The following is a 14658-nucleotide window of genomic DNA, read 5'->3' as shown; positions in this document are numbered from 1 at the left end:
GCCTCGGATTGAGAACGCAGGATCGATCTGGAAACGTTAAATTCATGTTTTCTGCTCGTTCCTTGCGTATGTGTGCCCATATTGTGTTTTCCAAGGGGAGGAGGAGGGCTGAGAGGAAAGCATGAATGAATAATAGACCATTTTGCCCTCCTCTTTCAGCCTTACGTGTACAGATAGCTGGTCTTCCGCCTGTTCGAACTGTGCTTTTGTTATTCTCTTGTTTTAAAACGAATCTCATCTGTTTAGATTGGCATTGTGTCCTGGTAGGCTGAGCGGACGGCCAGCATCAGTATCCTCCTACTTGCCAGCTTGGCCAGAGCATGGATTTGAAACAGAAGTAGGCTCAATTCGCTAATATAAACCCAAACGTATAGCATCCAATCCTGTGTACTATCACACAGTCAATATCATAAGAACATAAAGGGGATAACCTATGCTAATCAGATTCATCGAGACAGACGGGACAAACAATGTCGTATATGATCGAAGCAGCCTTGAACATCTTCATGATCCACAATGTCAACCCGAACCAGGACTATCAGAGTCCGACTTCCCCTTCCCAACCTCACCATCCGGCCCAGCCTCCTCTCCACCCTCCTGCACCACAATCCCCCTATCAACATCCAACCTCTTCCTCGGCACCACCCTCCCAAACAACCCAATAGTAAGCGGAAACGGCGCCGCCACAACAGCAACAACAGCCGCAAAAACCAACGCATTCCTCATATTCAACGGCGGCTCATCACCCACCCCAGCCTTCAACGCATCCTGAATAAGAATAAAACAAGCACCCAGCAACTGGCCCCCCGTCCAACAAATCGTGCTGCCTATCTCCGGCGAAAGCGGATACGTAATCTCAGCCAGGTACTCAAGCACAATCGGCAGCAGAGCAAACGACGAAGCGCCCAGCAACGCCATAACAACGTACGAAGGCGCGATCCCGGCCGGACTGGACGGGGCGAAGATGAGACCGATATACGTGATAGCGACTACGGGGACTAGCACGCGGATGCTGCCGAGGTAGTGCTTGTAGCGGTCTGTGATTGGGGAGAGGATTGCTGCTGTGACGAGGCCGACGACTATGAGGATTGCGCCGGCGATGCCGGCTTCGGTCTCGCTGAAGCCGTGGGGACTGAGGATTTGGTTGAGGAGGGAGGAGACGCTGTTGAAGAAGCCGACGTAGACGGAGAAGGGGATGAGGATTTGCCAGAATTCGCGGGTTGTGAGGAGTTGGCGCGTTGCGGTGCGGAGGGGGATTTGGGGGGTTATGCAGGAGGCGCTGGGGGGTGTTGGGGGTAAGGCGGGGAGGAAGAATGAGGGGAGGGCTGCGACTGTTGACTGTGTTTCTGGTGAGTGGGCTATTCATACACCGAGAGGGGGGAGGGAGGAGTTATATACGTACGATGATGGAGATATACAGGACCATATTGGGGATATCAGAGGGTTTGGACGCCCATTCTGAATCGATTAATTGGCCCAGTGCAGCGCCGAGCGGATTCGCTAAACTGGCGACGGCTGTTGCGCTCGTGCGGCCTTGATGCGAGAACCAGAGCTCGCTATATCTAGTTGGCGCGCAGAGGCAGAAGGGCTGCGCGAAGCCTATCAGGATCTGGCCGAACATGGCCAGTCCGAAGATGCCGCCGTTTGCTCTTGTGCCCGCATATCGCAGCCAGTTGCCGACTAGCAGCAGTGAGGCCGTGGTTATTATAGCTGGTTTGGGGCCTCCTTTGTTCAGGGTCCAGATGACGAAACTGGGAGGTAGTCAGGACTCAGTTATTGGACTCTTGGAGTGGGGTTGATTCTTCAGAATCTGATATCAACTTACGGACTAACAGCACAGAAAGCGAAGAGATAGCCAGTACTCATCCAGTTGATGGCGCTTTCGGAGACATCGAAATACTCCGCCGCCGTTGTCGAGATGGACGAGAAGGTCAGCCACTGTAAGTCATCAGTGATATGGAACGTGATGTATTGGATTTATCCTGTAGGAAAGACCTACGTCCCAGCTCACGACGATATTCAACAAGACCAGTTGAGCTAGACCCCAAAAGCGTCGCTTATAGACCTTGTAGACAGGTCGAGAGCTCTCAGCATCTGGGGAGTCAAAATCCGACATGTCCACAGCGTGATAGAGACAGAGCAGAGCATTCTGCCTCTAGCAGTGGAATCGAACAAAGCGTCACATTGGACCTTTTACGGAGTAGTCTCTCTTCGTATCCCCGACTCCGGTCACAGAGGATCCGAGTCCCATGCAACGATACTTGGCGGTACTTGGTTCGGCTTACAGTGACGTTGCATTTCCCAAGTACCTCTCAGGTACTACTTCCCCGACCTTGGAAACAGCGGGGTTAAGGCCTCTTCACATGATTAACAGTATACCTACGTTAATTGTGTTATTGCTGTAGGAATATTTATTCTCTACTGTGTATCGTTAGTGGTGAATATTTTCATCAGCTCTCTACCAAGACCGTACCAAGACAAAGGAAAATGTGGAAATGAGATCCCATGGGCCTCGTATGTCCGGGTTCAGGGGTAAAGATGCATACACATCGAATTCGATCAATATAGTCTCAAATGAAATCCATATCACTTCTTCAATCGAACACATCCCAATGTCGGTCCCTAGGCCGGCTTGAGCGGACCCTGTGATGCCGATCGTGAACTGCGTACTCCGTAGATCGTTTGTTTTCTCCCTTCTCTCCCCGCCACCATTTTAAACAACCCTTTCTCTATTTTATCTCCAACTATTGCACTTTATTCTGTGAACCGCCACAACTTCCCACATACTCCAGGGTCCGGAACCCATGATGCGCGGCGCAGACTAAAGCTCTGACAAACCTGACCGGATACCCCGACATTGAACCATGAATATCAGCATGCGATCCAGTCAATCCTCCTACGGGGACCCGCGGTACCTCTCAACCATGACAGTCTCCGATGCTCCAGCCCCGCCGCACGGAAAGACACTGGTGGATGGGTATCGCGATGGGTTGGACCCCCAACACGACGACCGGTCGCGATACAACCCGGTGAGTACTACAACCACGCAAGAAACATATCACCCCAGCTGACCATGGTATTGCTTCTGCAGCTCAATACCACCCACCCCCGAAGCTCGGCTATCTTAAATGCCAACGACCCTGTGGCCATGTACCTGTTGACGGAGACCGCGATAGGGGATAGCGCCAACTATGAAGTTTTGTCCTTTGAGGAGGTGGAAGAACTGAAGAAGGAAGCTACATTACTGTCCACTCGCATCGAGGGTACGAAGCGGAAATTGGCGCTGGAAACAAAATTGCGTGATGCAGCACAATCTATCGGCAGACTCTACAGCCCGCCCAGCCCGCGCAGCAGCGGCGAGTACGGGACCAATGGTCAGAACCCAAACCGGAGGAGTCGAATTTTTGGTCGCAGTGGGATCTCTGAGGCCCTCGACAAAAGTGATTCCGAACTTGCAGTCAGCCAGCGGCGATGTGAGGAGCTGGCACAGGAGCTCTGGAAGTTGGAGAAGAGGTCGCAGAAAATCAACCAGCGGTTGCTGGAGCACACTGCGGGCGTCTTGCAGATGACACACAAGGGTTTGAAGAAGAGCCCCAAGAACCCTGCTCCTCACGACTCGGAGGACAGTCACGACAAGTTCGACGATCGCAGCCTCTATCGGACAACCGACGATCTGAATGAGTTTGGCGTGCATGGGAGGATAGAGAATAATGCGGCTGTCGCAATGAACACCGAGGCCATGCGAGCCACAGAACGACAACTGGAGGCGCTGAGCGAGCGCATGCATGACATGATGATACGATCCAACCCCGGTGAATTCATCGACCCACCTCCGCAGCTGTCAGGCGGGCCAGTCAATCCCACTGCAACGGTCGAGGCATATGTGGCTTACATCGCGAATGGCATGAATAATATTGCTTTGCGCACGGAAGACTCGCACGCGCGAGACGCCTCTTCCGTGCGTGCGCCAGAGGTTATCCCTGAGGTTGAGGGTGCTTGGAAACACCAACTTGCTGAAATCAACAACCGAGTTCAGGCCATCGTTGATCGGTTTGGATTGACCCGCTCGCCGACCTTGCCTCCGCCCCCCGATGTCTCGCATGGCGAGGGACTGGAAGAACAACTCTCATACCTTCAAGCTGGTGTGGACGGTCTGGACAGTCGGGTGGATGGACTACTTGAACAGAAGAGTATTCTGACCACGCAGATCCAGCAGCAGCGCGAGCTCAACTCCAAGTCGGATGCCGAACGAGACGCTCACATTGGAGACCTGACAGAACAGTTGACTCACGTTCGCAGAGATCTTGAAGTATCTGAACGTGAAGGCAACGCCCACCGCGACGAGCTGGCTCTTGTCATGGAACAGCTCAATGCAATGCGCCACAATGGCTCTTCTCAGGAGGAAGCCAAGGCTGCTCTGGTCCAGGCGGAAGGTGAAGTTGCGCGCCTGCAAAGTGTCGTCACTTCCTTGCACAGCGAAGCCGATGCCAGGATCAACGAAGTCAGCGAAGCCCGGGATGCGCAAGATCAGGCAGAGGGCGAGGTCAAACGCCTGCAGCACTACATCGAAGAGGTTGAGAGGGAGAACGAAGCCAGGGTCGTTGAAATCAGCGATGCCCGCGACCGCGCCGAAGGCGAGGCCAAACGTCTGCAGCTCATCATCGATTCGTTGCAAAGTGGCGCTGACGCCAAGAGTGAAGAGATCAGAGAAGCTCGCGACCGTGCGGAAGAAGAAGCCAAGCGCCTGCAGGCCGTCATCGTATCTATGCAGCATGAATCCGATACCAGAGCCCTGGAAGCTAGCGAGGCGCGTGATCATGCCGAAGAGGAAGTCAAGCGTCTGCAGATCGCCATTGAAGCCCTGCAGAATGACAACAATACCAGAGGCGAGGACATCCAAGAGGCCCTTGGTCGGTCAGAAAACGAGGTTCAACGCCTCCAAGGCGTCATTGAAACGCTGCAGAACGACAGCGATTCCAGACTTGAGGAGATCACGGGTGCTCGTGACCGCGCAGAGCAAGAGGTGGCCCAACTCGAAGCCGCCATTCAACAGATCCGCCTCCAATCCGATACCCGTGTGCAGGAAGCAGAGGAGCAGCGCGCCCAATCCGACCAGACTGCCACTCGCCTGCAGAACGAGCTGACCGAGCTCGAAGGCGAGATTGTACGGGTCACAACGGAACTGACAATGGTCAAGGCAGAGCTGGATGGCGCTTATGGTACCCGAGCCGAGCGTGCCGCTGAGGTGGCTGCCGACCCCAGTGTCCAGCGGGAGAACGACGCACTGGTGACTCGCAATATCGAGCTTACTGAGGAACTTGCCATGCTCAAGAGCCAGCGCGGAGGTGGCGATCTTCAGCAACGGGCGGATACTCTTGAGAAAGAACTCCGGGAGACCATCGACGATTACGAAGCCATGACCAAAGCCAGCATCGAATTCGAGAAGGAACGTGAGCGCTTCGAAAGCTTCATTGACAGTCTTCGGGATCGTTGCGAGCAACTAGAGACCCAACTGGCCGAGGAACGTATCAGCTGGATGAACTTGAGTAGTCCTACGTCTGTGGGCCGCGACGGTGCTTCGGAGACGACATCTACCATGGTACTCAAGAATGAGTTCAAGAAGATGATGCGTGATACACGCAATGAGAACATGAAGATACTGAGGGTGAGTCTTTCTTGATTCCATCGCACCTTCCTTTTGATTCAACTAACACCCCGAAGGCCGAACAGGAAGAGCGTCGCAGAGTTGAAGGATTGCTGCGAGCCCTAAGAAAAGAGCACGCTCAGGCGACAGGCAAGGCAATGCCCAGTCCAGGTGGTACTCCATTATGATCATGACCAACGTTTCGGGGTTTTCAGCGCATTTACATTGTACATATAGATCGCTTTGTATAATATTTGTTTTGGCTTAATCTCGGCAGGCACGATGGTGCTTCGAGGAAACCACATATTCATGTTTCGGCATTCTTCCGATCCTGTCTTATCCCAATATTTTACCGGCCTCGCTCTTTTGCCAGGATGAATCCCCCATGTGGAAGACATGATCAGTCCACTAGCCGTATGCAATATCCCACCCCACCACAGAGCCCTCTACGTGGGCAACGACTCGACAATTCCGACTCATATTCACCTTACGATAACCCATGGTCATCAGTCTCTACCCAAAGCGATGAAAGGTCTATATACCTCGCTCAAAGAGTTCCCACACCCGTCGACTCCAACCTTCATTCCATCTTTGGGTCTTTTGGCGATGGGCCCATTCTCGAGCAAAGCCTCGCGGTCAACACGACCAGAACCATTCCTTCAGAACCACAAAACCACCACTCGCTTCTCACCGATGAATTGACAGAAAGAAGACAGATAACGGCAAGAACCCTCGAACGACACAGACTCCTATTCGCCGAGCTACACTGGCAAGCCACACACAGGACCCTGCGTCCATTGAGCAGGGCAATGTCAGCACCAGTCTCCCGTCGGCCTTCACAACGCAAGGCTCTTTCCGACACTAGCAGCTGTAGTCTCGGCCCCGATTGGGCTGCGAATCTGGGACCTGCAATAAGTCCTGTTCAGCCCCTATTCCCGCCACCAGAGAGAAGGCCTACACCCCCCGGTGTCCCCTCGTTCGGCTCACCAGAGGCTTTGCGCTACTCGGCCCAATTCCTGATGCCAGACTACCAATATCGCACACGAGCACCCGATGCTTTAGATCGTGCTAGTCCTGGTGTTCAGCGGAGCAGCTCGTTTCGTGACTCCATAATGAGAATATTGAACTACCCTCGTCCACCTCGTGAGGACGAGCATTCCGTTCGTGACGAGCACTCCGTTCGCGGTATAGGCAGAGCCCAAGACGGAACAGTCGTACAGGGTCGGTTCCCATACCGACAAAGTGGACATGGAATGCATATCGGCCAACAGCTGCACAGCCATCCTTTCCATGGAAATCTTGCCATCGCACGCCCCGAAAGAGCAGATACAATCCATGATCCTACTTCAGTTGATTCCGCAAAAGGCGGTCCGAACAGACGTGTCCAGCTTCGCCCCCGTTCCTCGTCCATGGGAGAGAGGACAGCACCCCGTTGTCCCATTGCTTATAATCCTCCACCCCCAGCAGCTGCTGCCGTGACACACCATCAAACAGCCAATGCAGGAAATCATGCTCAGTCGCGTAATCTGCCTGATTCGGACCGTTTGTCCGGAATCGCTCCTGCTCCACCGTTCAATAGTCCGGCAGAGTCTTCGCAACGGACTAGCACTTCGGGAAACAATCCTTCCAATCCCTCCCGATTACGTTCTGTGTCCACGATGGCTGCCCGTCGCGGCGGAGATGAAGTTCTGAATGCAGATGCACCTGTCTATGAAGATGTGTTCTCCTGGGTCAAAGCACAGGCTTTTCTCTGCTGCTGTTGCTTAGGAGGTTGTGAGGAAAGGAATGCTTCTGGTTCTATTGGACAGAGTAGCTCGCAGGATACTTATGCGACTGCGCAGAGTCAAACATCGTCTGCTGGAGCAACTGCCGGAACACCCGCTGGAGCAACTGCTGGATCAATTGCTGGATCAACTGCTAATTCACCTGCTGGTTCACCTGCTGATTCGCAGACTGGAAGTGCTGAGCTCACTCGTTTACAGAGACTGCATTCGTGGCTCTCGTCTGTGTATGGGACTGTGTTCCCCGCGGAACCTGTCTCGACACCAGCTACGGGATAATCTTTTCATGTGTGCGTGCTGACTGTGTTTTGCTGTCATGCTACTGTCTTTCTCACATTGTACTTCCGGATTCCCGTGTGGTCAATTACTGGGTTGTCTTATTCTTAGTTCCATAGATCCTGTATATACGAGTCTCCGACTCACAAACCTCAAACACACACTCTCTTGTCAGCTGGAAATGGCAAATGGTTCGTTGTTCATACTAGACCAACACGACCGTTCACGCCTTCCTAATGTACTTTCTTTGAACCCGTCTTGTCTGCTAGTTCGTACCGTTCCATTCTCTAGTAACCCTAAGGCCAAGGGGAGGGACCTACCTTAGATATAGTGCCATTACATTCATACCTAGATGGATATACGAAGATTGAAGAAAGTGTATTGATAGCTTGAATTTGATTGCAGATTATTCAGATTGACCTCCTTGATGCTAATAATAATGCCATGGGGAAAAAAGCAACCATCTGCGTTGACGCCGCGTTGACGCCATGCAAGAAGCAAAATCAGGAAGTAGATGAAAAGAGAAAAAGGCCCGAAAAAGCAATAAAGATGATATGGTAGCCTTTCTCTTGTCATGCAGTCATCGGTAAGGAATACATCATTAATTTGGTTAAGAGGCCCATCGTTTGCAAAGGACACGATATTGAGAGGATGGGCAGGAGATGACATGGGACGGGGGAGGTAAGAATAGGAAGAATAGTGAGGGTAAAAAATGAAGATGAGAAAACAACGATGCAGCATGAATGCTAGGAGGTCATCAGTCGAATTTGCACGGGCGTCCCTTCGTGAAGAGTTTGAAAGTTGCGTCCGGCGCGGACGATGCGATGCGATGCAGAGACGATGCATTGGAAGGAAAGAGAAACGTATGTTGGTATCAATAGATGGGTGGGGGAAAAAAGATCAAAGACGCTGGAAGAAAGGACAGGTCTCGATGATTTCTTCGTCATCACAGGCAAAGTCCCAGCCGACGATGCGAGGATCCACGCTAGCGCAGATGATCTTCCGAGAGTCGAATTGGAGTTTGAAGACGCGCGAAGTAGGCTGCGGGGTGAGAGCCGGTCTGCGTGGATGGCCATGGTGATGGTGGTGGTGAGCAACGGGTGGGGCAGGTGGTTGCGCGTTCATAGCCGCGGCATTTACGACCTGTAGCGGCAGTGCCTGGAGAAGGGGGTTGGCAGGACCGGCTTGAGGTGCCGCCGCCTGTGCTGCATGTAGCTGTTGAGCCTGGGCTGCTACAGTGGTTCGTGCCACCTCGCTGAGGCTGGACCGAGCGGCATTAGCAACGGCATCGCTCTGGCGCAGTTGGTACGCCGCTGTCCATTTGCCCTCGCGGTCCTTGTGCCAGACCATGATCGTCTCGTCGTAGGATCCCGACACGATACGCGCCCAGCTACTGCCTCCTCCACCGGGGGGATCTTTGCTCCCAGGGCAAGGATATCGCGAGGATCCCGTGATCCCGCCGTGTTCGGCTGGTGGCCGTTGCCAACGGGTAATCCGGCCTCTTGAGCAGCGAAGAAATCATTGTCGACTGCCCGTGCTTGTCGCCGTAGGTCCTCACCGGCCCCTGGAGGATCACCGAATCCTGCTTGGAGGGTGCGCACGAGATTGCTGTGACCTCGCAGACATGCCACCGGAGCTCCGGAGACATGATCGTAAATGCGAACTGTGTTATCATTGCTACCGCTGATGATTCTTCGGCTGTCGAACTCAATGCATGCAATACCCTTCTCGTGGCCCGTCAAGGTCTTGGTGCAAGCACCAGTGCGAATGTTCCAGACCTTTATAGTCCGGTCTCCAGATGCTGTCACGATCTCATCACCATGGATCTGCATGGCATTCACGGCGGCTCCATGTCCACGCACAGTCATAAGCAATTGGTAAGGTAAGAGGACTTTGTATTGATCGTGCGCAATTCGCGCTTCCAACTCGTTTGGTGGGATCGAGTTGAGATCAACGATATAGGTCGGATACGTGACATCTGATCCTCGAAACACCCGCGGATAATCCTCGTGGTTGGGAAGCAAATCTCGTCGATTCCACACCTTGACAGTTCGGTCTTTGGAGCAGGTCACAAGGTAACGTTTATCGAACTTGAGGTTGAGAACTGAGTCCGTATGTGCGTGGTCGATTTGATGGATCATTTCTCCGGTGGAGAATTTCCATACAATTACGCTCTTGTCACTGCTGCCGGAGATGATGATGTCCTCCTCAGGGCTAGGATCAAATTGAAGGCAAAGGACAGACTTGTTATGTCCCTCCAGCGGAGGGTGGCGTAGCCGTCTCGTGTCGAGATTCCAGATTCTCACAGTCCTGTCTCGGCTCCCACTCACCAGCCATCGTCCTTCAAATTGAATCGCATATACACATTCCTTGTGAGCCTCCTCTGGGTGTGACGGGTCAGGAAGCTGAAAATTTGTGTACCGGCCATGATGCCAATTCGCTTCAAGCCGTCTGCGTTGCTTGTAGAGGTAAAGCCAGTTCAGCCTGGTGCTTTCGTAAGGATCCCGCAACAGGAGGGACGGCCGCAGAGGCGGATAGAATGACGAAGGAGATACAGGCGATTCGGGGACTGCCGTGGGGAGAATTTCAGTCTCGCCGGCAATTGAATGTACACCCTGATCATCGTCATCTGTCATCTGGTGGTCGCCCTCCATATCGGCCACTGCGGACATGGGTCCGAATACCGTGGTCTGCTGCGCATCGGTACTTTGCGGATTGTTCCATGCCGGCGGCATGCGCTTCTTTTGCTTGGGCTCCCCGATATCGGTGTCTGAATTTTCCGAATGTCGTAAACGCGACTTCCTGCTCTGGGGCGACATGGCCTCAGAATGCTCTTGCTCGAATGCACGAACTGCGGCCCAGTCCACGCGCCATCCTTCATTGAGATAAAGGAATTTCCATAAACCCGAGTCTAGGATACGTTCGCGCCAGGAGCGTGAGGCAAGCGAGGCATTCAAGAGCGTTCGAGGGTCGAGATAGGAGAAGACCTCGTTTGTAAGTTCGGGGGAAGCTTGACCACGGGGTCCAAGTGCAGAATAGGATTCAGTCGGTCGACCATTGCCGCGATGCTTGAGGTTCGTAGGGACCGAAGAAGGCTGTATGCGAGCTCTGGTTGTGGGTAGAATCACGGGTCAGTAAGAGAAATAGCAGGACGGTCGACCGACGAGGCGCATGTGACGCGCCTTTTGCTACAATCACCGCGGGGAAGGAATGGAGCAGTGAGAGACTTACCGGCTCTGCCAGCCTCGCTCTGGGCGAGAATCCAATTTGGAAGCGCCATAACATTGTCCGATCCCAGATCCTTGTCGGCCTGGCTACGAGTGTCGTCCGAGTAGCCTTCATCTAGCTTGAACGTGGGCGACAAAGGCGTGGACAAGCCAGGAGCGATGGCTGTCTGCAGTCGCGCCGGGGGGAGGTTCGAGCATCGGGCAAAGATTCTCCCTCCATTGATGCGGGTCGGAGGAGGGGTCTGCGCCGTGCCGATGAGTCGAGAGTTGATCAATGCCTACGCGGGATGTTTACGAGATGTAACGGGAGGTCGGTCGCGAATGGTTGAGGTAGGAGGATTTGAAGAGAACGAGTTGTGTCTTTGCGGAAGAGGAGGGTTGGCGAGAAGTGGAAGTGAGAGGTGGAAGTGAGAGAAGTTGAGCAGATGGTTTGTCTGAGACTCTTATGCATGTCACGTCACGTAACAAACCAGGACCCACCGATCTGATAGCTCGTAATAAATACTGAGCAGACCATCAATACAGGATGCTTCAATTCAGATACAGATCTAAACGGGGTTTCTATTGTTTTCGAGATCATAACGACGACAATTCTGATTATGTTTACATTATGGGCGTGCGGAATGGACGTTTATTCCCGATAGGTCACGTGACTTGGATATACATCGGCTGCGTGGGATTCTTCTGTACATGAACGCCTCTCCTCTATTACATTTCTGAAGATGATTTAGCTGGGGTTTGAGTTTCAACTTTTAATGCTGCGGTTTGCCACTGGGCTAGACTAATCATTGCATGTCATTGAAGCTGGTGGTGTTGAGTGTAGCAGGATGTCTCGCATCTTGCCGTCTAGCTTAGGCATTGGAGAAAGTAACTGGTCAGTTAGATGGTTACATGTAGCTTGGTAAGTGGCGACAAGTATCAAGTCACCTAATACTTGTTTACATGAACAGTTAAGTCATTAGAAATTCATTCGTTATTCGTATTCGCAATGATGATCAACCAGAGCACAGCTTAGAGCATCGACAGACGAGAGAAACTAGAGAACGTCGAACCTTGATCCGTTAACTACTCCTCGATCGGTATCCAGCAGAGAGCGCTGATTTGTTCTTCACACGGGTTGCAAGTTACCCTTTGCCGGTCCATCAATACAGGTTCCATCCTTGCCGAACCGACTGCCATGCACCGGACAATCCCAGCTCTTTTCAGTGTTGTTCCAGCACACAACGCCCTTCATATGCGGGCATAGGGCACTGCGCTTGTGCACCTGGCCATTCTCGTCCTTGTAGACCGCGATAGGGTTTCCAAGGCTCTTGTTCAAGACTCCTCCTGTGCCGGGCACTAGATCTTCAATGTCCGTGATATCTGACTGCAAGAAACGCTTGTACTGCGCATTGATCTCCAGATCATGGGTGATCATCGATGGAAGAGACTTGGCAACGCTGATCTTGCGGCTTGGGTCATACAGTTGACTCCATGGGTTCGGCTTTCCAGTAATTTCATCAGCAATGAGCTTGCCCGCCAGAGTACCATGCGTGAGACCATCGCCACTGTCGCCGGTGATGATGTAGACGTTCTTTGATCCCTGATTCTTTCCAATGTAGGCCATGTAATCCACCGGCTCGAAGATCTGACCACTCCATTTGTAGTCCACGGCACCTGCTTTGGTGAATCGGGCTCGGACCCATTCTTCCAACTCCTCAAAACGGCCGCTAGTATCTTCCTGGCCGACCTTGTGGTCGCAGCCTCCAATGACAAGATAGTCGTCCTTATTGTCACATTTGGTCAACCGGACATACTTGTATTGCTCGGCCTGGTCGTAAAGCAGGCAGTCCTCGACATACCCCTTAGGGACACGGATTGCGATACAATAGGTGCGGCTGTATTCCATCTGGGCAATGACCGCTAGCTTCTGGAGAGGGACGCACGTTGCCTGCACGACCTGGCTTGCGATGACTTCCTGGCCATCCACAGTTTGAACTGTCACTCGTTCGTTTTTGGTGCCCAAGATCCCCGATCCTTCCTCGTTGACTGACATAACTCGGGTATCGGTGAAACACTGGAAGTTGGGCTGCTTCTTCAGCCACTCAAGAACCCCAACGAGGTACTTTGTTGGGTGGAAAGTCGCCTGCCGTTCAAAGACAGCACCGCCTCGTTGGTCCACATCGCCATCCCAGCCCTTGGCTGCTAGGTCATCACGGAAGCTGACAGGCAGACCCAGGTCCTGGGCGATTTTGACCTCTTCCTTCAAAGAATCGATCTCTTTTTGATGCTCCGGATGACCAACCGGGTATTGGGAGATCTCATAACCCGGAAGGTAACGAAACTCGCAATCGATATTCAGCTTGGCGCTTATCTCTCCCACGTGGTCGATGGCCCAGGTATGGCTATCAGCTGCATCTTGAGCATGTTTCTTGCCATGTTTCTTCGCGATTTCAGTGTAACCATCATCCAGGGCGTTGGTCAAATGGCCACTGGTGCGCCCGGTTTCTCCGGAGAGGATTTTCCTAGCTTCCAGCAGGACGACCTTGGATCCACGGTTCACCAGCTCATAGGCAGTCGAGATTCCAGCGATTCCGGCTCCGATGATGCAGACGTCGGCTTCGAGATTTTCCTTGAGGGGTGAGAACACGGGGACTTTGGAGTATGGGACTTGATGCACCCATACTGGGTCCGTTCCACCAGAGGTGTTGAGGTATTGTTGATCGGAAGACATGGTCGCCGTTGTTCGAAGGTTGGATGGTAGGTTCGATGTTGGTAATTGTGCTAGAGCACTGGACTTCCGCCAAACTGTGGAGGGAGAAGCGCTAGGCCTTCCGTTTGCTTGAAGAGTTGAGAGAGGAGTGACACGTCCAGCTGGAGAGACGAGTGTAAAGGATAAGGTCTTCCAACTTTTCAAGCTGGGCCTAAGTAGGCGTGCCTTGGGGTATGGCAGGAAGGACATGGGTGAATGACAAAAGAAAATAGGAATCCTTGCAGCTTGAGTAACCATTCACACGCTTCTTATTGCAAATACAAGTTCTCTGCAACTTTGATGACGTGAAAATCGGTCACACCAATATGGAAAGTGATGGCCGGTTGCAGGATACAGACAGTTCTGGAACATGGAAACTCTGGGGAAAGCAAGGAACGTTTGTTTGTCATAACAAGATTAACCTCATATGAGCCAAGATAATATAGATCATCGACCTGGCCGTCTTCCAGGACTCTTGTTTGTCTTCAATGCTGAAAACCGGTTTTCTCTATACCGGACCTTGTCAGCTTGGTGAGTACCTCAAAGATGCATGGAAGACAGAATAACCTACTACATGTAACTAGCCATTGGTCAAGACTCGAGAGCTAATAACGAATCTAGCTAGCTAAAAGGAACGTTTATACTACAGTGAACTGTTTTGCACACTATTCGATGATACTGTGCCCTGCATACTGCCTAGAATACAGTCACTGTCAGTCAGTGGATAAGGTTTAGCGCCCCTCGCCACCCGGGGAGTCTCCACTCTCCACAGGCCCGTCCATCATGTCCATCCCAAAACACATACTCCGCAGTAAATGCGATAAATTACAACTCGTTATCTCGGCAACAGCGGACAGCGGTCTATCTTGATACTTTTTGTATTGCAACCTAGCCATCTGAGAGAGTTTGAGAAGTTCGATGTCAATAACTATAATTTGAAGGTTCACTAACAAAACGGAGCACATAAAGGCCTGAAGAGCTCCTCGACAAGTGGGATAG

The 14658-nt window shown here is 52.4% G+C and overlaps 5 protein-coding genes across 5 annotated transcripts; 2 read left to right on the top strand and 3 right to left on the bottom strand.

Moving 5' to 3' along the window:
• Positions 1 to 519: 519 nt before the first annotated feature.
• Positions 520 to 2116, bottom strand: N7515_003558 (putative cell surface receptor/MFS transporter (FLVCR); the record flags this gene model as incomplete). The annotated part of the gene is made up of 4 exons (XM_056664302.1): positions 520 to 1338; positions 1403 to 1751; positions 1826 to 1938; positions 2000 to 2116. The coding sequence occupies 4 exons, from the start codon at positions 2114 to 2116 to the stop codon at positions 520 to 522; spliced, it is 1398 nt and encodes a 465-aa protein (XP_056523359.1).
• A 748-nt stretch (positions 2117 to 2864) lies between these two features.
• On the top strand, positions 2865 to 5680 carry N7515_003557 (involucrin repeat protein; the record flags this gene model as incomplete). Its single annotated transcript, XM_056664301.1, has 2 exons — positions 2865 to 3029; positions 3092 to 5680. The coding sequence occupies 2 exons, from the start codon at positions 2865 to 2867 to the stop codon at positions 5678 to 5680; spliced, it is 2754 nt and encodes a 917-aa protein (XP_056523358.1).
• A 380-nt stretch (positions 5681 to 6060) lies between these two features.
• On the top strand, positions 6061 to 7704 carry N7515_003556 (uncharacterized protein; the record flags this gene model as incomplete). The annotated part of the gene is made up of 1 exon (XM_056664300.1): positions 6061 to 7704. One exon carries the CDS (start codon positions 6061 to 6063, stop codon positions 7702 to 7704), a length of 1644 nt encoding a protein of 547 aa, XP_056523357.1.
• Positions 7705 to 8601: 897 nt separating this feature from the next.
• N7515_003555 (F-box and WD domain protein) lies at positions 8602 to 11379 on the bottom strand (the record flags this gene model as incomplete). Its single annotated transcript, XM_056664299.1, is given in 4 exon segments — positions 8602 to 9057; positions 9084 to 10796; positions 10862 to 11206; positions 11224 to 11379. 4 exon segments carry the CDS (start codon positions 11377 to 11379, stop codon positions 8602 to 8604), a joined length of 2670 nt encoding a protein of 889 aa, XP_056523356.1.
• Positions 11380 to 12036: 657 nt separating this feature from the next.
• Positions 12037 to 13641, bottom strand: N7515_003554 (FAD-dependent oxidoreductase; the record flags this gene model as incomplete). Its single annotated transcript, XM_056664298.1, has 1 exon — positions 12037 to 13641. One exon carries the CDS (start codon positions 13639 to 13641, stop codon positions 12037 to 12039), a length of 1605 nt encoding a protein of 534 aa, XP_056523355.1.
• Positions 13642 to 14658: the final 1017 nt, after the last annotated feature.

The sequence above is a fragment of the Penicillium bovifimosum genome (assembly GCF_028826915.1).
Source record: "Penicillium bovifimosum strain IBT 22155 chromosome Unknown utg000003l_segment0_segment0, whole genome shotgun sequence".
In the NCBI taxonomy this organism is placed as follows: domain Eukaryota; kingdom Fungi; phylum Ascomycota; class Eurotiomycetes; order Eurotiales; family Aspergillaceae; genus Penicillium; species Penicillium bovifimosum.
This window is presented reverse-complemented; position numbering and strand designations above follow the sequence as displayed.